The 23,100-nt window shown below is 37.0% G+C and overlaps 1 protein-coding gene across 1 annotated transcript in view; it reads right to left on the reverse strand.

The window, feature by feature from the left end:
* Positions 1-23,100, reverse strand: part of LOC140166352 (uncharacterized) — an 86,437-nt gene that overhangs the window by 51,307 nt on the left and 12,030 nt on the right. Inside the window, exon 3 of the mRNA XM_072189796.1 lies at positions 19,621-19,743. Within this exon, the coding sequence (XP_072045897.1) occupies positions 19,621-19,743 (123 nt within the window). The remainder of the gene's footprint in view (positions 1-19,620; positions 19,744-23,100) is intronic.

Raw genomic sequence — 23,100 nt, forward strand, 5'->3', positions numbered from 1 at the left:
TGAGAAAAATACTATCTATTTAATGATATCGAAAATTCATTAAAATTGAGAAAAATCGGGAGGATGATGCTGTTGATCGGGTAACGGACCTTTAAGACTAAGGGGAATAAATCAAAGGTTTGCTGATATCCTATAAACGAAAGTCCATGCATTAGAAGGCTCGCCTCCTTTCCTCCCTGTCAACGTAAGTGTGAAATGATGACCGATATTTTGACCCGGCGAACTTGTTTTTATTGCAATCACACTTTGTGAACCCTCGCCTAACGAAAGGATTTTTGTTTATAGAACGAAATCAAGCTGGTTTGTTCCCTAACATTTGTCAGTGGCGAAGATTTCTCTTTGTATTGGGGTGAGGTGAATGGTGTAAAATCCGTGAAGTAATGTTGGAGCTTCTTCGAAAATTATTGTACCGGGATGTGCCACACAGACTTTCGGATGCTTACTTTCTACTGTTTGCTGTTTTTATAACCCATCAGTATATCAAAAGCAAATTAGTCCAACTTGGGTGATTCATATGGAAAGGTTTCTATATTATACAAAAACGATTCTCTTATAAACCTTCATGCGCACAGGTTCCACCTCGATACACCTGAGCACACATTTTCGTCCAAGAACTTCCAAGCAGAGAACAAGCAGTGAATGACTCCACCACAGTCTTTGATTACACTACATGTTTGAGTGCATAGCAATTCATTCATTCATTCATTCATTCATTCATTCATTCATTCATTCATTCATTCATTCATTCATTCATTCATTCATTCATTCATAAAAAGTTTATCAAAATATTGTCATCACAGTATAAAAACCGAATTGCAACAATTTTACATACAAATTCAACAACATAATAATAATCATATTCACGATACGAGAAAATTACGAAAAATATCAAAACAGCATTGACCAGTACATAGGCCCCATACATTCATACAGACCCAAACACACACCCAAGCACCCCTACGCACATTTATTTATTTATTTATTTTATTCATATTTATCCAGGGTAGCCCAATTCAGCCGATAGCTGGTCTTACATGGGGCCCTGCAATACATTTACATGACATTAAAAGGCAACAATTTTCAACATGCAATTTATATAAAATATACAACTATTAGTTACAAAATTAAAATACAGAAATATATACAATTTTCAAAGTAGAATAGAAATACATCATTAACAAGTACATGCTCAATTTTTTTAAGACTTGAATCTTTGCTTGAAAATCTGCACATTTATAGAACTTCTTACATCATTACTCAGTTTATTCCAAACCTCAACCCCACTGTATGAAAAAGATGATTTAAAGTACCCAGTGTCATAACCATTTGTGCAAGGCGGTAGAGCCAATAAATTGGACGCAGCTTGTCTGGTGTTCACATTATGTTTTTCATGTACATAAGAAAACCTGTTGATAAGGTACTGTGGTGATATATCGTTAAGACATTTAAACATTAACAGTGATTTGAAATACATTGCACGATTTGGAAGTGATTCCCAACCTAATATAGGAAACATTATATCAGAAGACGTAAGGTAGTTGGCACGCAATATTATTCTAGCACATCGCTTTTGTAAAACACATAATTTACGTACATCTTCATTGAAGCGACCAAACCAAACTACACTGCAATAGTCGAACTGCGGTTGGATAAGAGCCTTATATAAAACATTAAGAGTGCGAACGTCAAGGAATGTTTTAGACGTCTCAAGAGTCCTATTTTACAAAACAATTTCTGTATGACTGAATTAACATGATCGTGCCAAAGTAATTTAGAATCTATCTTTACACCAAGACATTTGGCACTATGAACTCTTACAAGTTGACAATCATCAATGGAAACTGCAAAAGCAGAGCATTTATCATTACGTAACTTAGGCTCACTACCAATGAGCATAATATTTGTCTTATCAGTATTAAGAAACAATTTGTTTACATTTAACCATGCCTTAATTGCAGAAAGATCGTCAGTGAGCTTTTTAGAAATAATATCAGTATCAGTACCACTGACAGACAGAGTGGTATCGTCTGCGTACATAGATATTTTCCCATGTGATATTACATTTGGCATATCATTGATAAAAATCAAAAATAATAATGGGCCCAATATACTGCCCTGCGGAACACCAACTTTTATTTCAAGAGAATCAGAGACAATACCCTTAAAAGTAACTCTTTGCTTTCTACAAGATAAATACGATGCAAACCATTTAACTGTATCTTCAGATGCCCCAATATAATGGAGCTTTCTAAGCAAAATATCATGATTTACGGTGTCGAACGCTTTTCTAAGGTCGATAAAGGCAACACCAGTCAATTCACCGCTGTTGATGCTCGTCAGCCAATCGTCAACCATGTCAACAAGAGCAGTCTCGGTAGAATGACCAGGACGAAAACCTGATTGATGAACATTTAAGATACCATTTCGATTTAAAAAGAGTAAACATGATTATGCATAGCCCTTTCAATGATCTTACTTATTACAGGTAGGATGGAAATTGGCCTGTAATTATTGGTGTTATCAAGGTCACCTCCTTTATGCAAAGGGATCACTTTGGCTTCTTTCCACAAAGTAGGAAATATCCCCTTTGACAAAGAAAGATTCATTATATAAGTTAAACTTTTAACAATGACAGGACGAGCCAGTTTCAGGATCTTGCAACTGACATCATCCAGACCTACCGCCTTTTTAATGCTCATGGAGCGAATTTCTTTGTCAACAAAATCATAAGGAATACATGGTATATTAAGAACAGGTTTGTCATTAAGATCTTCACATGTATGTAACACATTAACATCATTAATATTATTAACATTGATTACATTTCTTTCATCACTTTCATTAAGTAGATTTGTTGCAACACTTGCAAAATGGCTGTTGAACACATTTGATATATCAATGTCAGATATAACTACATTATCTCCAAACCCAACAGCTGATGGTGTTGGGGAAACTTTGGATGGAATAACTTTTTTAAGTGTTTGCCAGAGCTTACCAGAATCATTACAACTCTCATCTATTAGACCCTTATAATAATTACATTTAGCTGATCTTATCATACTAGTAACTTGATTACGAACAAGTTTATAGGCTTTCCAATCATTTACACTATTAGAACGAGTTGCAATGCGATGGAGGCTATCCCTATGATGCATACACTGCTTTATTTCTCTACCTAACCAAGGCGATGGAGTTGATTTAACACGCTTGGTCTTTTTAGGTAAATGACAGTTTACAACATCAAATAACATCGAATTCCACATATTTACAGCATCATCAACATTGTCAATTTTTTCAATATCACTCCATGGCAGTTCGGAGAGATCATTAATGAAACTTTGATCATCAACATTTTAAAACAACGATAATCAATGGTTTTATGTTGACCCTTACTTGGCTTGGATTTTCTTATGGCATAGATTAAATAGTGATCACTAATCGATGTTTGAATCACACCACTTTCAGTAAAAAGCTCATCTTTTGATGTAAAAAACAAATCAATAATCGTCTTGCTGTGAGATGTCACACGAGTTGGAAGATTTATCAATTGCTGCAACTGATACAAATCACACACAAATTTTAAATCTCTAACTTGGGCATATTTTTACTACTAACATCATTTGCAACATCATTTTCCACGTGTTCAAACATAGTGGAACAGGCAACATTTTCATGAACATTGGTCATATCAGAGTTAGACATATCAATATGTGACACAAAGGTATTATTAACACTACAATTTTCATACATATTTTTATTAACATAATCATTATTGCAAACAAAATTAAAAACAGTTTCATCAGCAGATCTGAAATTATTACTACCAGTAGAAACATCAAGCATATTCATACTGACATCATTTGCAACAACATTGTCAGACATAGTGGAACAAATAACATTTTCATTAACATTCGTTGTTACATCAGAGTTGGACATATCAATATGTGACACAAAGGTATCATTAACACAATTGGAGCATGAACAAGAATGTTCGGCACCCTTAACATGGCCATTAAATCAATCCCATGAACTAATTCTGCAATACTGAGATTTGTGGCCAAGACGGTTACAAGTATGACATCTTATTCTTTGCTTATGATAACAAGTGTCCTTATTATGGTTTGAGAGTCCACAATAATTATTATAACAACCTGAGTACGAGTCACGATCACGCGATTCAAGTTTCCGACTTGAATGAGAATGCAATTTAGGCTTGTCCTTGTCATGCCTATGTTGATTGTGACGCGAAAAGTTCATTTGTCTACGATTCCTTGCTTGATAGTGTTCGGTGGTGATTATGATTAATGTTGCGCGATCGCGAGGTACCGGACCTTGAATTGACCCTACTTGGATTTGTTTTCCTCTTGGTGACTGTTGAATACTTTTCCTTTGCCAAAGCTAGTTCCGGGATGGATTCAGCAAAAGTTTGTGACATATTTTCGAAGCCACGTTGGTTTAGATGCAAGCCGTCTTTTAACTGCGACGTGTCTGCTGTACCGTCTCTGTATGTCATCTTCACACTTACATCGACGAATCCAAAGTCCAAACGTTTGGACAGATTCTTCAGATCTTCGTTCAACATTTGGATGCTTATGTTGAGCTTTGTATCGTCACGTGGACACACAGCTGATATATGAACTCTAGTTGCTGGAGCTTCAATCTGGATGTAGGTGATTGCTGCTTCCATAGATGATACAATGTCTTTTGTGGGAATTTTGCTTGATATATCATTGGTGCCACAATGGATGACAACATCTTTGAAATTGCTCAGATCAGTGCGACGATTTAATGCTTGAGAAACATCAAGTATTTTAGCGCCACTGATAGATTTGATTTCTGCATTTTCAAATGTTTCATTATCAAAATCTCTTAGCATAGAGTCACCAATGATCAACGTGCCTGAGGGTTCAGCTTCAGGTGTGTCATCTTGATGGACACTTTCAGGTTCAATCTGGACATTTTTGATCTCAGATAGCTCATGTTTCAGATTGTCAAGTTCGCTTTTCAAGTTTTCATTTTCTTTGCAAAGTGATTCTTGCTTCTTTAGCATAGATTGTTGTTCAGAATGCATGGTTTTCACTTGATGTTGAAGACCACAAACAGATTGTTTTAGTGTTTTCATGAGAGAGTGAAAGTCTTTGCAGACAACACATATCCACTTAGTAGACTTAGCGGGTTGCTTTTTAAGGGATGTACAGACAATGTGATAAGAGTCAGTACAAATAGCACATATGCAACTGGGCTCATCAGGATCATTTACGCTACACTGGGGATTTGCACATCTGCAGTTCACATCAACTGGAGCGAGAATAGTATTTGTAAGCAAAGTAGGCCTACTACTATTAACTTCAGGTTTCAATGTTGTACTGGAATCAGGAATGTCAGCCATTAGTAAAGAGCTTGCAGCACCATTTACTAACATGTTTGGTGTTGATAATATTGATGAAATCTTTGATTGGCTCTTTGTCTTTGGTTTTACAGAGGGGAAGCGTTTTTCATTACATTTAGGGCACAGTGATAAATCACCCTGGCACAATTTGACTTTCGAACCAGTGGCTTTACAATCTTCACAAGCTGGCATGATGATCACCGTCGCTAAGGGTTCTTGAGATGGTGGTTAATGTGATTGTTTATCACACCTCACGAATTGGTGATTACCGGAGCGGAGACCAGCGACTGGACGAAAAATCAATAAGGCAACTGATGGAAATTAGGTGATGATGAAGGCGCTGAATTCGGCGTACTTTATATACAAGTATGCTAGATGATGAAAAATGTTCTTACCGGATTTAACCAGACATTGAGTTCAAATCCAATTTAAAAACCCATACATGAGAACCGGAACCTTAGATGACTATGTTCATGAGTTCAAAACAACAATTTCAGCGTAGATTATGGTAAAATCCTTGTAACTTTGTTAGCGAAATCGAGAGGAAAACAAAAGTACGTCTTTACACTTCGGTGTTTCTAGTTCTTACACATCCCACCCACACACTCGTATGAACGCACCCCCACCACACCCCCCACACACATCTACATACTCACACCCTCATCACACACACAAACAAAACACACACTGAACACACCCTTAAAGGCCCACACTCACTCCAACACTACCCACGCACCCAACACACACCCTACACTTGAATCCAAGCCAAAATAATAAATAGAATTCGGCAACTACATAAAAAAGGATATTGCACTTGATATAATAATATAATTTAAAAACACTCCTAAAAATCAGGCAAGCTTATGTCATAAGACAAAATTGCACAAACAGAGGACTTGGCTCCTTTTTGTTCCACAAATCAGTCATATACAAGATTGGGCTCTTCCTACAACGATCAGTTCTACACCTGGGTATGGTCACTTTGTTGGAATTCCTCAAATTTCTTCGATGAACATTGCCTCGGGAAGGAGGGACCCCACTACTGAGTTCATGAGTGACTTAAAGAAATTCAAATATAATCGATCTCTTCTGACACATAATGCATTGATACCACAGATCTCAAGAGCTTCAAAATAAGATGTGTACTGCTTCCCCATGATGATCTTGCAGGTTCTTCTCTGAATTCTTTCCAAATCGGCACTTCGAGCAACCGTGAGATTAGGGTGCCAAACGGGAGCCGCATACTCTGCCAGCAGTCTTACAAAACCAGAGAAGATCATCACGGGGTAAGTTGAAATGCTTCAATAACTTGGGCATATAAAGTCTATCATTAGCCTTCTTAAGCATATCAGACACTTGAATGTCCCATTTCAGATTGGAACTGATTTTGACACCAAGAATTTCGGCGGATTCAACACCTTGAAGGGGAACATTAGAAATGGTAAGAGGAGCCTCATCAAGGGGCTTCCTCATAAAAGACACTTTCATTGTAGCACACTTATTTGGGTTTAATTGCATGTGATTATTTTTTAGCCCATTGCTCAAACTTGTCAAGATGATCCTGCAGCACTGAAGTTTGTGCACGCGATCTAGGTTCTATAATTGATAGATCATCAACATATTTCAATGTTACCAATGGGGTATCAATAGCCGCGTCATTTACGACGTCGACGAAACTGAGCGGGCCAATGCGAGTACCCTGAGGCACGCCACCATTCAATATTTTCCAGTCACTAGCTTGTCCGCGATAGCGTACACATTGTTCCCTACCATCCAAAAAGCTAGCAATCCAGGTAACGACAGATGGGCGAACTCCTAAGGTAATTAACTTGTTCATGAGGATGTTGTGGTCCACTAGGTCAAATCCTTTACTGAAATCTGTAATAGCAATGGTATCTGTGTGTCCATGGTTATTTGTTTCGGGTTAATCTGCGTTCATATGCAATGCTGTGGAGCTTCCAGCTGAAAAATGGGCCTATTTGATTGGTTTTTGTCGAAACCTCAAGTGTTCCCTTCATCCAATCAGATTTTTTTGTATCAAACGAAAGCTAACACTTCCCTCTAAAAACACGTTTCGTCACTAGGTCAACAGATAACGCAATTCAATGTTATGGAAAATATGTTGAAAACTACCTATCCAAGCACATTTTTTGACAAAAATGTAGGTTTAAAAAGTCAAAACCTCACGTTTTCCTTACAATAATTTTCAAATTCTCTTTAAATTGCAAATCTTGTGCAAAAAGTTTAGTTTCGCCTGTTTTGTCATACAGTTGTAAATTCAATGACTATGAATTTTAAAAAAGAGCGCTTACAAATTGATATGTTTGGGGAACTTCTGCCTCAATGCACTCAATTCGGCGTATTGGTCTCCACTGAAAATTCATCTACCGATATACCACAAATTACTGAAAAGGTACCCTAAAACCATGAAAACCGTAGCTCATCCCCGTGCGCCTTAAAAGTTTAATAATCTCAATTAAACAATCATAGTGAAAAATTTGACTTCAAGTTGCGTAGTATTTTTTGTACCCAAATTTTCAAAGGTCGTTAAAAGAATGTACAGATGTATTGAGGTTAAAGAATTGTGCCCTGATAGATGAACATGTGGATCCTAGTGATGGATCCACGACTGACACTGCTCCTTATTACAAGGGGTATAGCTGTACTGATACTAAAATGATAGCTGCAACCAGGTTTATTACTCCCCAGATAGTAGCAACCGTGTTTAAGGTCCGAGCGACATTTGAAGCATGTAGTGCATCCGCCATATCTCTGTCTTTCAAGTTATCACAAACCTTTGAAAATTAAGAAAGAGAAAAACACAGTCGAACATAGGCTTATTATGCAAAAAAACCTATAAAAAAACGAATAATATAATAACCTTTCTGGTCGTTACATAAAACTTACAAATTAATAATCGCATCTGCACGTGAAAGATACATAACACCTCTGGAATTATGTTAAATTAATCATGTTAACCCGTGGTTTGTGTGCTATCGGAAGGGAAAGAAGAAACGAAAAAGGAGAGAAAATGAGGAGAAAAGTCACTTGGCACCCCCGGGATTCGAGCCTGGGACCCCTCGCATGCCACGCAGAAGATCCCCAGCATGTAGCCACAGTGACGTTGGCCCGGCCAACGATTCCTTGTGTGTATATGACTTGGGCTGATTGCGTCATCAAGTCAAGTGGAATGCATACACGCAGAGTGGTTTTAATAGTGAGCTTTAGTGAGACCTAGTTGGGTAAGGGTTAAGGAGGCATAGGTCTAGGAAAAACATGCATATTAATATGGTAAAGTTAAGGGTACATGCCCATGAGTTTCATTCAGGGGCGTGTTTGTAAAACGGCACAGCGCATTAGTAAAAAGAATACAAAATACTAAAATTTTCACAGGGGTTCGAACCACTGCCAATTTCACTGAATGCTAAAGATGCCTATGCTGTGCCACGGTGACTGTGGTTAACATTCGGCGATTTTCAAAGATATACATATCAACACGTTTCTAGTGTATTGAAAATCATTTTGATTTTGATTTTGGTAGGAATACGGTCATAGAAAGACATATGACTCTACTTGTCTGTTTGTTTTTCATTTAATACAAATTAATTTTGATGAATTGAACTGGTACAACTCTTAGCACTCGTGATAAACGACGATTAATTTAGTAATAATAAAATGAAAACGCTGGGTCATTCACGACGTCATTTGTAATTTATGTCAAAACCTGGGGAGGACCACACACATCCGTGCTGCATGTATACGTGCTCAATCGATACTCAATGATCCAGACAATAGCGTTTGAATATACCGCCCTGCTTGACACATCTTGTCACTTGCGGGAAGATATACTATAGGCCTACCCTAATAGCTTACAATAGATACCCCACCGTAAATAGCTCTGTTCGTTATCTCGCTGTGCTAGTTTATACACGCAGCGTACGGACCTTTGAACCATATTTTGTTCAAAAATGATAGGGAGGGACTGTTTTCAGCTAAAATGTTGGTTATCAGCAGATGCTTAATGATACCGGGAAGTGTTGCAGAAAGGTAAGCGTACTCTTTATTTATTCAAAATATGTATATCAATAAATTTAAATTTGAAATCCAAAAAGTAAATGTCAGGTCAAAATTCTCACCTTAGAATCATTGTGAAATAAAATCAAACCAAATTTAGGCTCCGCAAACAACGTCCAATTATTCCCATTGGTGTTTGCTACACGTGCATATAATAAATTATGATTTGGGGCTAATTTGAGAAGAGTTAATGCCTCGAGTTTCAAAATACACCGAGTGATGTTTTTTTTGATCAAAAACATCGACAATTCAAGACTCTGTAAAAACAAATCAAGAATTTTCTGGGATAATTGCAACTAAGTGCAATGAAAGTTATGATCTAAGCTACCAGATGCATCATTAATTTCCTGACTATGATATTTAGTTGTGGGAAAAGATTACTTTAATGTTTTGGCGGGATTATTTCCCGCCAAAAATTTCAACCAAAAAGAGCATGTAGCCTTAAATCAGTACTTTTTACAAATGGGGTCATGTTTAAAAAAAAGTGAGACATGTGGGACTTTTTAAACTTTCTGCTTTCTTTAAGTGAACTTTATTTTTTGGCATACTTATTAACATGGATCTTTATTCTTTCTCTTTTCTTATACTTTGGAGTATTTGTGACCCAATCAGATCAGAACTTTTGAAAATTAGTTATTACTCACTTGCTCAGTACCTACACTTACTGATGTTGAATCCTCCGGTCCCTTGAATACTTGGTTTCAAAGTTATAATCCTTTTATATGTCGATTTTCTGATGTTTTAATTGTTTTTTGTCCTCGCTTTTTGATTATATATCAGTTTTATTATTGCCGACTATTGGACCAGATCTGGTTGTATTTGATCAAGTATAAAAGGCAAAAGAAGAAACAAAAAGTAAGGAAGAAGGAGGTAATAGAAAATTCCAAAAAACAAACAAAAACAAACAAACGAAAAAGATTAAAGAAAAAGATAAAAGCAAAAGATAATAACAGGATGTGAAAGTACTTGAAAAACAAGACGGATCTGAAATGAAGAGCCGATTAAAACTTTTTATTTACTGTATAAGCATGATTGACGTTTCTAAACGGTTTCTTAAATACCACTTCTATCAGTGTGCGGCTAAGTGCTTTTCGAGATATAAATTTCAGCAGACAGAAAAATAAGGAAAATAGTAAGAATTTGGGATGGTATTTCATTCATTTATATAATATGACTGCCTTGATCAATTTTACCAAATGAAGTTTCCTGTTAAAGCTTACAAAATGCTTTCAAAGCAATGATGAATTGTTTTGGCAGCCACGTTACTTCACCCTATATAATAAATTAATTTGCTACATGTTGCGTCTCAATTTTGCTTTATTAATTATTTATTGTTTTATTTATTTATTAAAAGGAAACTTATAATACAGTATTACCGAGTGATAAAATAATTGAAACTCTTAAAACTGATAAATTTCCAAAAGCACTGTCAATTTAAACAAATTAACGAAGAACAGATTTTATCTACTTTTCACTGTATTATACATGATTGACGTTTGTAAAAGGTTTCCAGGATACCACTTCGTTTAGCTTGCGAAATCACTTTGTTTAATTGCATTTAATTGTATCGATTTGATTTGATTTTCAAGATTGGTGCCCATTTGAACACATAACACTCAATAACGGCAACGTTAACCGAGTGGTCAATACTCTCTGGGTTGCTGTTTTCAGCTCTTTATGCCTAATTAATAGTTTGTAGTTCTTGTTTACCGCTTTGTTCAGTTTGCGAAAACACTTTGTTTCATTGCTTTTGTATTTTGATATGATTGTGAAGCTTTGTGAGTCCATTTGAATACCGGGACTGGTGAACAATTGGATAACACTCAATCTTGGTAGCGTCAACCAAATGGTCAATACTCTCTGTGTTGCTTGTTTTAATTTACAAAACAAAGCTCACATAATGATGATTGTTTTAACAATAAGGAATTATTAAAAGGGACAATGATGAAGATTTCAATTATTTTAACGTTGCTCTTCTCTCTATGGTTTGATTTGCCACAAGTTGCGTCTCAATTTGATTTCATACCTAATTCAAAGGGTAAGTACCCAGCAAACACAGCATGTTTTGCAGGAAACGTTTTATTGTCGGGTATAAAACGTTTTAATATTAATAATATTTGATAACCAGATGCAAAACATTTTAACATACTATTATTAAAGAGTTGACAAAATGTTTTGCCAAATGTGTTGCTAAAATGTTAAACGATAAAATTTTGACAACATTTTTGAAATGTTGCAGTGGTTTTTTATGTAATAATTAATAAATTAAACGTTTCAAAAACGTTTTCATGACCTCTGTATAACTAGACATTCAAGTGTTGTTAAAACGTTGTAAATTAAACGTTTTAAGAATATTTATAACGTTTTAAGAATATTTTTGTGTTTTGACTGAGTTTGAGTCAGGGGCTGGGAAGATGCGGGGGGGGCATCATTCCGTATTGCATTTAAAATCTTTGCAAAATTTTAGACATACTATTTTTAGTAGGTCGGCAGTTATTTTCCAGTTAATCAATTTAATAGTTCAATCTGCTTCAGTCTAATCCAATCTGATAGAACAGAATCTAAACCAGAGCTCAACTTGTCAAAGGAGGTCAATATAAATCCTTCTTGTGGGATAACTGCGTACTTTGATCGTAATTCACAATCTTACATCCACAGTGCCTGAATTGTAGCATTATCACCACACATCGAATATGTCTGGTCTTTGCAGTTTCAAAATCAGTGAAATGTCCATTAAAAATTATCGACAATCGGCTGTGGTCCCTCATTCAGATTCGGTGCACCCTCTCAATAAAATGACTCAAGCTACGGGATTGAGAATACTGGGGGATTGAGAATAGATGCGATCCTCAGGGCCCGGTTAGGATCTTGTTTAAGTAACATCAGTATTTTCTTCACCATTTCACAGTATCATGTTCAATAGAACTTGGAATGAAAGATAAATCTATGATAAAAGATGATCAGATCTCAGCATCACACCCTGGAGAAACAAATCACGAAATAACCGAAGCGAGAATTACGTCAGAAAGATGTTGGTTACCTCCTGAATCTCACCCTGACCCATGGATACAAGTTTCCTTTCCTACACGTCAGCTCCTTAGTGGAATCATCATTAAAGGATGCCATGACGATGCAAATATTACGTTTTATGTCATGGTGAACGACATCGATGATGTCGTACTCCGGTATATCAATGAGTCCTCATCGAATTACAGCAGCACGGGCAAAAGTCATAAAGTAAGTTATAGTTAGTATAGTAGTTATAAACGTCTACAATATGTTGAAAAAACCCTCTCATGGGGCCAGAAAATGATTCGGCAGTATAGGTTCGTTTTGCAGCGCGCCGTGCATGTAAAATGCACAGTGCACTGGGGAATGCATTTTGCATGATTTTACAGGCACAGACAGAAAACCGCACGTGCGATGTTTTACCCGTACACATTACTGTCCAATAGAGGGACCATTAATTGTGATAGCAATATTGTAACTAAAGGCTTTAAGGGTGGACGAGGTATTGTTGGTCGAAGCAACCTAAAAATCTATTGGCATTATCTGGATCAATATATTATTGAAAATTAACACCTTGATGTTTTGCAAAAGTTCATTCTACAAATCGTATACTTTGCAAACTTGCTTAATTTATTGTAGTTAATGAGTTATGTACGTTTTACAAAAGTGTTGTTGTTTCAGCCCTCTTTACAACGTAACTCAAGAACCGCAGCACCTATAAAAGTATAACTGTGATATATTAATTCTTCTACACGCTCGCTATGAATTGAGCAATGCAGTTTTTGCCAAAGCTCACTACCATTCGTAAGATGCGATGAACTACCAAATCACAACAGTTTAAAATAATTAATAACCTTAAGGGCATACTACACCCATATATTGGTTTGATTGGTCTAAAAAAAAAAATTTTTTCATTTATAGCTAGGAGATATATGAACGGAAAATGTGAAATAAAAAAAAGAAGAAAAAAAAGAAGAAAAAAAATGCTTTTACACATTGTAGTAAGTCATTTTAGCCCTATATATTTTTTGTTTACTGTGTATCCTAGTAACTCAGATCTGTGTTTCATAACAAACTATAATTTATTCTTTTCAACATGTTCAAGTAGGGTACATGAATAGAATACATTAAATCCTTTGTTATACTCTCTATAGAAAATCTATAGTGGTGCATGCAAAATATATAACACTGAATAAATTAAATAAACACTTACACAATGGATGAATAGTCATTAGTCAATTTAATTATATAATGTGTTGTTAGGAGAAGAAAAGGCTATTAGGTCACCGTATGTCAGGTTATAGGTCAATTGGTTCAGGACTTCAGGTCAAATTTAAGCATCAATTTTGAATACACATGTAAGAGTCTGTGATATCATAATGAGGAATAATTTTGATATTCTGTCTTTAACTGGATATATATCGAGAAGTGCAAGGTGGATATACTAATATACCTTGGGATGTAAATGGTGAGTACAATTTAGAATGCCTAGTTGACATGGATTTCACAAATAAATATAAAATAGTTACCAAAATCACAAAATCTAAGCTTACGGAAAACTACCCAATATGGTGGTATAGGTGACAAGAAATACAATTTTTTTCAACATTGCTGCAGTATGGTTGTGGTAACCTGTTACCTGGGGCTTAATTATGTTTCAGTGAAATAATGTCGCAAGTTAAAAATACAAAATATAGCTCAACATTGAAAATAGAAGCATTTTAACCAGTTCCTTTTTTGATAGTTGTGGAGCACCAAGTTCATGAAGTCATAAAAGAAATCAGGAACCACTTATTCCCATTTTACATATCAACTTTATTTCCCTAGCGTGTTAGCAACACATATCCACAATTTTAACGAAATCCGTTGATAGTAAGCTTTCCAAAATGAAGTGAATTTAAATCATCAGTGATGTACCACCTTTTGGCTTCTACTTTTAAAAGCATGTAAGCTACGTTGATACCGATGCCACCAATAAAACGAGAAGATTTGCCCTTCATTTTGCATACCACTTTGTCCAATTTTTTTTTGTAATTTCTTCACAAAATGCAAAAAAATGCAAAAAAAATCAATGGGTGTAGTACCCCCTTAAAGAAATCATTCATTTTAGAAACCACAAAAGTAGATTATTGGAGGGGTAATTCTTAAAGGTTTTCAAATCAATAATATGATATTATCAATTGAGGATTTCAAATAAATAAGATAATCATTAATTTTTGTTAACAGCTATTTTATGGTATTGCCAATAATTCAACATCACTTGTGATGTTTGATGAGGTCGTATTTAGCAGCGTTATTCGAATCCTGCCACGACATTGTATAGACTGTGGTGTGAAATTTGAAATAATGGGATGCGAATCACGTAAGATGCATTTTTTTATCATAAAAATCTGTTTGTCTACAATGGAGCTCTGGTATTTCGATATTTAAAAAGGAATTCTCGTTAATATGTTAATGAGCTTTAATGGTAGCACACCTCATGCAGTGAGTGCTTTTAGATGAGAAATGTAAAAAAAATCCCCCGTTCTGCATACATGTCGCGAAAAGTTGTAAGGGGCTGTCATTTTCTTCGGTAGGAGGGGGGTCATGAATATACTGGGGGTCGTATAATTTTTTTACATCCAAAATAGGGTTATAGAATTATTAAGGGCTGGTGACCCAAATTTTTCGCGCGCTGGTGAACTTCAGAACTTTAATGTGCTCCGCGCACTTTCTTCACAATAAAGTTTTTGCACACTCCGCGCCTTAGTTCCGGCAATGAATAATTTGTCGTCAGACTGTGTATGCGAAAGGGGGGGGCATAACAAATTTCGACCCGAGATAGGGGGGTCGTAACATATTTTAGCCCGCGATAGGGGGGTCATAAAAAAAATTGACTCCGGTCACCGACATATTCATGCCCCCCTGCCGAAGAAAATGACAGCCCCCTAAACGAGAATGACCAAATGGGCTCCCTGTAAATGACTACCGAATACGAATATGTGATGCGATCAAGCAAAATCAGTCGGAACTCGGAGATATTAAATTTTCAGTTTCTTATAGAATAGTAATTTGCAAAGCTGCATTTTGAAGAAAACCGCATTGAAATTGTACTAGTTCCAAAGATATGAGCAATAATTAAAGAGTTTCCAAGACAGCTGGAAACAAAAGGAAATATATCCTTTGCTTGGCTATATCTCAAAATCAATATTTCCGAGGTCCGACTGATTTTGCTTGATCACATCACATAATGACCATCTGAGTAACAAACATTAGAGGCATGAGAATTCCAACAATGGACAGCTGGAAGCGAGGATCTGGAATACTCCATCAGACTCTAAACCGGACATTATTTTTATTGGTGAAACCGTGCTGGATTCTTCAGTGACTGATGATAGTCACTTCATCTCACTAAATGACCATTCATGTATGCGAAGAGACAGAACTGATAACCGTGGATGGGGTGGCTGTCTGATTTACCATCGAAATGCCCCCCCATAGTTATGGAAACCAACCTAGAGCCCACGAAGCATGATCGATGCTCTTCACTATCCTGACCAAGAGTGGCACAGTAGATCTATCCTTACCAAGAGTTGCCAGTAGACCTTATCACTGATGCCGAGGGGAAAGCAGCCTTCAACCTATGCTGTGCTCATGACCTTACCTAAATTGTTGACAAGCCAACCCACAAACTTGGAAACCGCCTGGATCTCATAATCACTGATGCACCAAACAATTTACTCCAATCAGCATCGACCACCACATTGGCTCATCAGACCATTACCTCGTCCAGACCATGTTGAAAGCTTCTCCACTCTGAAAATCCTCCTTCACGACGTGTCTGGCTCTACAAGCAAGCAAATGGGATGCCTTAAGAAATGAGCTGGCTGGTGCGCCCTAGTACCGCATTATCACCAAATATGACCCCGAAGGGATTGCAGTAATGTCACCAACACAATCACATACGCCATGCACCGATTTATACCACAGAAATCTGCACCCTCATTTGTTGACCATCATGCGTGGTGAAATAAATGTTGCGAAAAGGCTCTAGAGAGAAAGAACAAAACATGGAGAAGATGGAAAGCTCTGCAGTCTACTGAAGCTCGCCTTGATAATAACAGAGCAAGGAATGAGTACATACCAGTACTGCAATATCCCGGAGGGCCTGCTCTCTTCACAAAGCTAGGAAAAGAGGAACGATGACAGACGAGCTCCAAACCGATTCGAAATCTTGGTGGTGGACGGACAGTACCCCGACTGATGAAAAAGAGTGGAAAATCTGAAATCCCTGTCTTGAAATCTGAAGGCCAGACTTCCATCACTGCTAAGGAAAAGGCGGAGTACTTTGCCTCCTTCTTCAGTGACCAGTCAACCATTACTGAAACTGAAAGTAGCAAGCTATTCCCTCACCTTCCTTCGAGGACAACCATCAGATGCTCCAGTGTGATTTTCTGGCCTATGAAAGTAAGAAAAGAGCTAACCACACTGGATATCAACAAAAGATCTGGGCCCGATGTGCTGCTGAACTGGCCACTCCTCTTACACGGCTCGTCTAGTTCTGTTTTAACAGTAGACACATGTCAGCCCAATGAAAAGTGGCTGATGTGGTCCCATGAAAGGGGACAGAAACTCTCTGCTCTTGGCTTCTCTGGAAAGCTGGAAAGCATAATTAGTTGACTATCTCTCGAACCGCTCCACGACAGTTATAATAAATGGAAAATCGTCCAGTCTGAAGTGGATCAATGCTGGTGTCCCACACGGACTCCTGTTTATAATAGTCATTGATGACATCTCTCAGAGGCTGACAAATACTTCCATCTTGCATGCTGACGATGTTACAATGATATGTTTTATCGAGTCTAGAGAAAACAGACAAGCTGCTGCTGCATCTCTCAACAAAAACCTACTAGATATCGAAACATGGGCCTCTACATGGAACGTATCATGCCAATCCATCACGGTTTCCAACCACAGAGATTCTAGGTAGTCATTCTAGCCTCCACAGTAGCCCAGCGCACTGGTCTCCTCCGCCGTGCTGCACACTACCTGGTGCCTGCTCAGAGAGCCATTATTTATAAGAGTATGGTCAGATCTAAGATGGAGTATGCTAACACGACATGGCATGGAGCAACTCATACATCACTGTCAAAACTAGATACAGTTCAGAGGCGTGCATGCCATCCGCATCATAGATCTCCCTAAGAACCTTCCTCTCTTCAAATTCTGCCTTTTGCCCACCGTACAACATTTGGTACGTCTACTTCGTTCCATCGAATGTTCTTTTGGAATGCTCCTGAGTTACTATGCCAACTACTTCCTGACCAGCTCCAGACTGACCCTCGTCTTCGCCGCTCTTCGCACGACCTCGCAGTTCAAATTCCAAGTCCTAACCTTGTTTAATAGTCATGAGCGGTCCTTCATTCCATCTACAGCCCGCACATGGAATGCACTCCCGCCTCACATTCCAGGAATTATGAAACGGACCAGCTTCAAAAAGGAGGTTAACAGCTGTCTAGGCGCCAACCCGTCAGCTTTATTGTAACGATACCAGCTGTTAATGCCTTGATATGTTTTGACATAAAAATAAAGTGTGTCAACACCTTCAAAGTTTTATTTATGAATTTACCAATTCTGAGTACAAAACCACATTTTCTCCAGTAAATAAGATTGCCAAAGGTTTCATTGGGTTTCAGTTGCTTGTACCCCGCTCTTTGTCGTTGCTATGGGTAGACAGATGACAAAATGGTATTCTAGAAACTTCATGACTAAGAAAGCTGCACTCATCACCTGTCATGCCTGTGTATGTGTGCCATTTATTGTGTGCCATATGTGCAACCATAGATTGAATACAATACACACCACTCTTCGCCATACATACATTCTCCCAGCCACATTTCCCTAACATAATATGAAATTTAAAAAATAAAAATAAAGGAAATTTATTTCGGCAAAGGCACCGGCGGGGCTCGAACCCACGCTACACTGAGCCGCTATTATTTAGGCCTATACAGTATCGACATATCACCAGCGGCTTAGACCGCTCGGCCACAAAGACTTGTTGGTATCATCGTGAAAATTTAAACTTCATTACTTCAACATACCACGTGACAAGCAAAGACAGAAAACGTACCATATTTTGGAATTTTATTTGTTTAAAAACATTAATGTGTATTAATAGCGCTCAATTGTTGATAACTGCGTGTTCTATATACAGAAATCCGTCAATAAATGAGCATATACATGCACAATAGTTTTTTCATACATTATATGCAGTTAATATTCATATTTTCTTTATTGAAACTCTTGGCGTTTGGCGAATAGAGGAATAAATACAATACTAATCTTTTCAAAGACACTAATCGTACAAGTGTGAGTGAAACGTACAGGTGACGTAATAAATCGGATTAACTACGATAGCAATCAATGAATACAATTTTGGCTATATCGCCCTGCACTACAAGCAGGTTGCACTCATCACCTGTGTATGTCTGCAATCATAGATTGAATACAATACCGCTTTCAAAGATACTTATCTTACAGTGATCAGAATGATATGGTTCAATGCATAGGTACCGCGTGAACGTTGTAGTGCAGGGCGATATTGTCAAAAATTGTATTCATCCATTGCTATGGTAGTTAATCCGATTATTATGTCAATTCGACACAGAAGTGACGCAATAATCGGATTAACAACCATAGCAATAGATGAATACAATTTTTGAATAGATCGCCCTGCACTACAAGTAGATTGCACTAATCACCTCTATATGTCAGCAAACATATATTGAATACAATAAACCTCTTTTCAAAGATACTAATCTATACAGGTGCGAGTGATGAGCATGAGTATTCAATAGAATTACGTTCCAGGTCTTTATCCCTGTTCTTTGACATCTATGGTGCAATGCATAGGTACCGCGTGAACGTTGTAGTGCATGGCGATATATTCAAAATTGTATTCATCTATTGCTATGGTAGTTAATCGGATTAATTATGTCACTTCTACGGCGAATAGAATTACGATCCCGGTATATGTGCCTATTCTTTGATGTATGGTGCGTATACAGCGTACGTCTAGTGCAGGGTAATTAATCCTGTTACATCACTACTTCTACAGCGAATTGTCTTTTATAAGCAAGGCACAGACAAATAGTGTATATTTTTACCTTCGTGTTCCTCCTGACTCTTCTCCATATATACGAGGATGACGATTACGATAGAGGCCAATATAAGAAATAAGGAGATACAGATTACATATCCCTTCATATTTATTTTTGAGACATTAGTGTCTGAAAGAGAACAAAAATAAGAGAAAACAAATTAGGGCTGTAAAGGAATTGACAATCTATCCAATACAATTGATGATCGTTTGTAACATTTTCTCGCTTTATTTCGACTTATATGGATATCTGGTATTTCGCTTTTTAAAAAGGAATTTTCGTTAATATATAAATGGTAGCGCACTTAATTCATTCAGTGAGTGTTTTTGGATGAGAAATGTAAAAAAGATAACACTATTTGTCTATAGTCAGGGATAAAAGCAAAACAAACAAACATACATATGATAATAACCCCATACACCACTACTTCAACTAATCTTGCCCACTGTTCCAATGGAACAGTCCATAACTCACCTCATGAAAATATTCTTACTCATCACTCATCTACTCATAAACATTCAATATTTGTATAATATTTGTTCAAAAATATCACATATTTTAAAATCCGAATGGCTTCAAAAATCACGTATTGACAGGCCAAGATTCACATTGTAGAAATATTGTGAAATAAAATCAAATCAGATTTAGGCTCCGCAAACAACGCGTAATTATTCCCGTTTTGCACACGCGTACCGCGTATGATTTTAGCTAAATTGAGGAGAGTTATGAGCTCGAGTTTCAAAATACAAAATTTCTTTGCTACAGTTAATTCCCAATTTTTATATTTCCTGCTTGGCTTGTGATATTCCGTTTGCGTGTCTAATTCTGTTCTTATTATTTTAGCTTCCTTCTTGTGTATGAATTATTTTTACATGGTTTATTTATTTATTTATTTATTTATTTATTTATTTATTTATTTATTTATTTATTTATTTATTTATTTATTTATTTATTTATTTATTTATTTATTTATTTATTTATTTATTTATTTATTTATTTATTTATTTATTTATTTATTTATTTATTCTTTATTTTGGCTTCCTTCCTTCCTCCCATATCCTTACGATTTCACCATCTTGGTAATCTCGTCACCATCTCGTTTCCATCACGTACCCTAGACCACAAACCCGTAACCCATCATAGTAGCCTACCTACCTCGAAATGTCCACACGGTTTCGTGAAACCTACTTTACCCCGATATGTTAACACCTACCTTAGTGGTTGCAAACACTGAAATTTAACCAGCGTGTCATTAAATATACGGTTTATCATGCAAGTTATTGTTACAATATTATGATGGATAACTACCCCTGGCGATTAATAGTAATAGCGCCATCTATGGGCGATAGTAATAGTATGAAGTAAGGCATGCTGGGAAGTGTTGTTGTTATGGACCAGCCATCTTGACTGAATAGAAAGTTAATATTTGAGAAACTTACAACTCTTTTGTGGACTTATTTATTGCTAAAGACTTTAAAGAAACATGGTGTCATCAGCGGAAACGATTCCACAACTCCAGCAACCAGAAATTGCGTCGCTATAGGTACGCTAAAGTGACTTTCGGGACATTTTCTTACCGTCGTGTTTGTGAACTTTTGCGCACATGTGGACAACACATGAACGACTCGCGACTGGCGAATTCAGTTCTCGCATCGCAAATTAGATTACGGACTACGGTAAACTATAGCGTTTTAAAGCTTGGTTCCGAATAAATATGATAATACGTCAAAGCTACTGAGTGTGTAAATTCACAATTAAGGACTCATACGGGTGATTAAACAGTCATTTATAGTGTTTCCAACTCCAAGTGCAACAATTGGGTATTTTATTGCACTGACTTGCTGTAGTGACAATTTTTATATGACAAAATCCATAAATAATTCATGAATTATGTTGAGTATGTACATGATTAGCCTAGGCTTACGTATTGACGAGTAAAATTGCATGTACAGTCAAAAAAATTTTGTAATGAATTGTTTACAGGTGGTGTAACAAATTTATGTTGTAGGCTAATTGTTGTCATACTAAAAATACATAAAAATCACTAGTGTCGAGTCGTCATGATCAGTAGTATAGACTACTACAGTAAGTACATGTAGGTACCCGGTACTAATAATAATAGTCAGTGGTAGTACTTCATTTTCATAATAGTCTACAATCATTACTGTCAATATTTGTTGAGTACAAAATAATACAGTCACAATTGTGTGTTTTAGTGTACACTGTGTTAGCTTTACCAGATTTGTACCCTCATTTTGCTATTGCGTTCTGTATTTTGCACATTATTACTGCCAGCAAGCACCATGCCTGATCAGCCTGAGCCTGACAGTGGTGCTGCAGCTGGTGCTGGGGGTGGCAATAATGGTGGCGGTGCTACCCAGAAAGTACGCACTAGTGTGCCTCTGCCCAAAAATTTAGATGTAAAGGGCAATCTCAAAAAGAACTGGGAAACGTTCAGACAAGTCTGGGAAAGCTATGAGATAATAACAGGTCTTGATAAACAGTTGGACAAAATTCGTGTGGCTCATTTTATTACAGCCATAGGGTCAGATGCGTTAGAAGTACACAATGGTCTTCCATTCCAAAATGAACAGGACAAAAAATCAATGACTGTCATTTTGGACTTGTGGGAAAAATACTGCATTGGTAAACAAAATGTAATTTACGAACGATTCAAGTTCAACAACTGCATGCAGCAGGACAGTACATTTGACAATTTCTATGTGAAGCTTCGTAACCTTGCAGCCACATGTAGTTTTGGGAACTTGTGTGATGATCTTATTCGTGACAGAATAGTTTGCGGTGTTACTGACACCAAAGTCAGGAAACGGCTTTTACAGGAGCCAGAGTTGACACTAAATAAGTGTCTTGACATTTGTCGTGCTGCAGAGGCAACCACAGCTCACATGAAAGATATGTCAAATGAACATCAGGCTACACACTCGATCAATGCAGTGGGTAGAAAGAAAATGTTCACACCAAAAAAAGTAATGATAGAGTGTATATTTTGTGGGACTGAACATGAAAGGAGTAAATTCAAATGCCCATCGTTTGGGAAAACATGTAAAGCATGTAAACGTCCAAATCACTTTGCTGGCACTTCAAAATGTAAAGTAAACCAGCAGAAAAAACATGCTTATGCCCATGAAATAACCTTAGAAAATGAAAGTGTAACTTCAGAGGAAGAATGTCTTGGACTAGAAATAGAAGGTGATGTTTCTGATCAGGTAACCATAGTCAATGAGGTTCCATGTAATTCAGTTTCTACAGGTAAACAACCCAGATTTGCAAAAAAGATACTCACAGTTATGGAACTAGTTGGGAGCCCCTCATCTAGGGTGACGATGCAGGTTGATTCCGGTGCCGGATGCAATGTACTCCCTGAGAGATTTCTCCCAGCTGGATACATGATTGTGAAATGTGAAAGTAGGTTGACAATGTACAACAAAGCGTACATGGAAGTTGAAGGTACAGTGAAAATTCATG

Source organism: Amphiura filiformis, chromosome 12, assembly GCF_039555335.1.
Source record: "Amphiura filiformis chromosome 12, Afil_fr2py, whole genome shotgun sequence".
NCBI lineage: Eukaryota > Metazoa > Echinodermata > Ophiuroidea > Amphilepidida > Amphiuridae > Amphiura > Amphiura filiformis.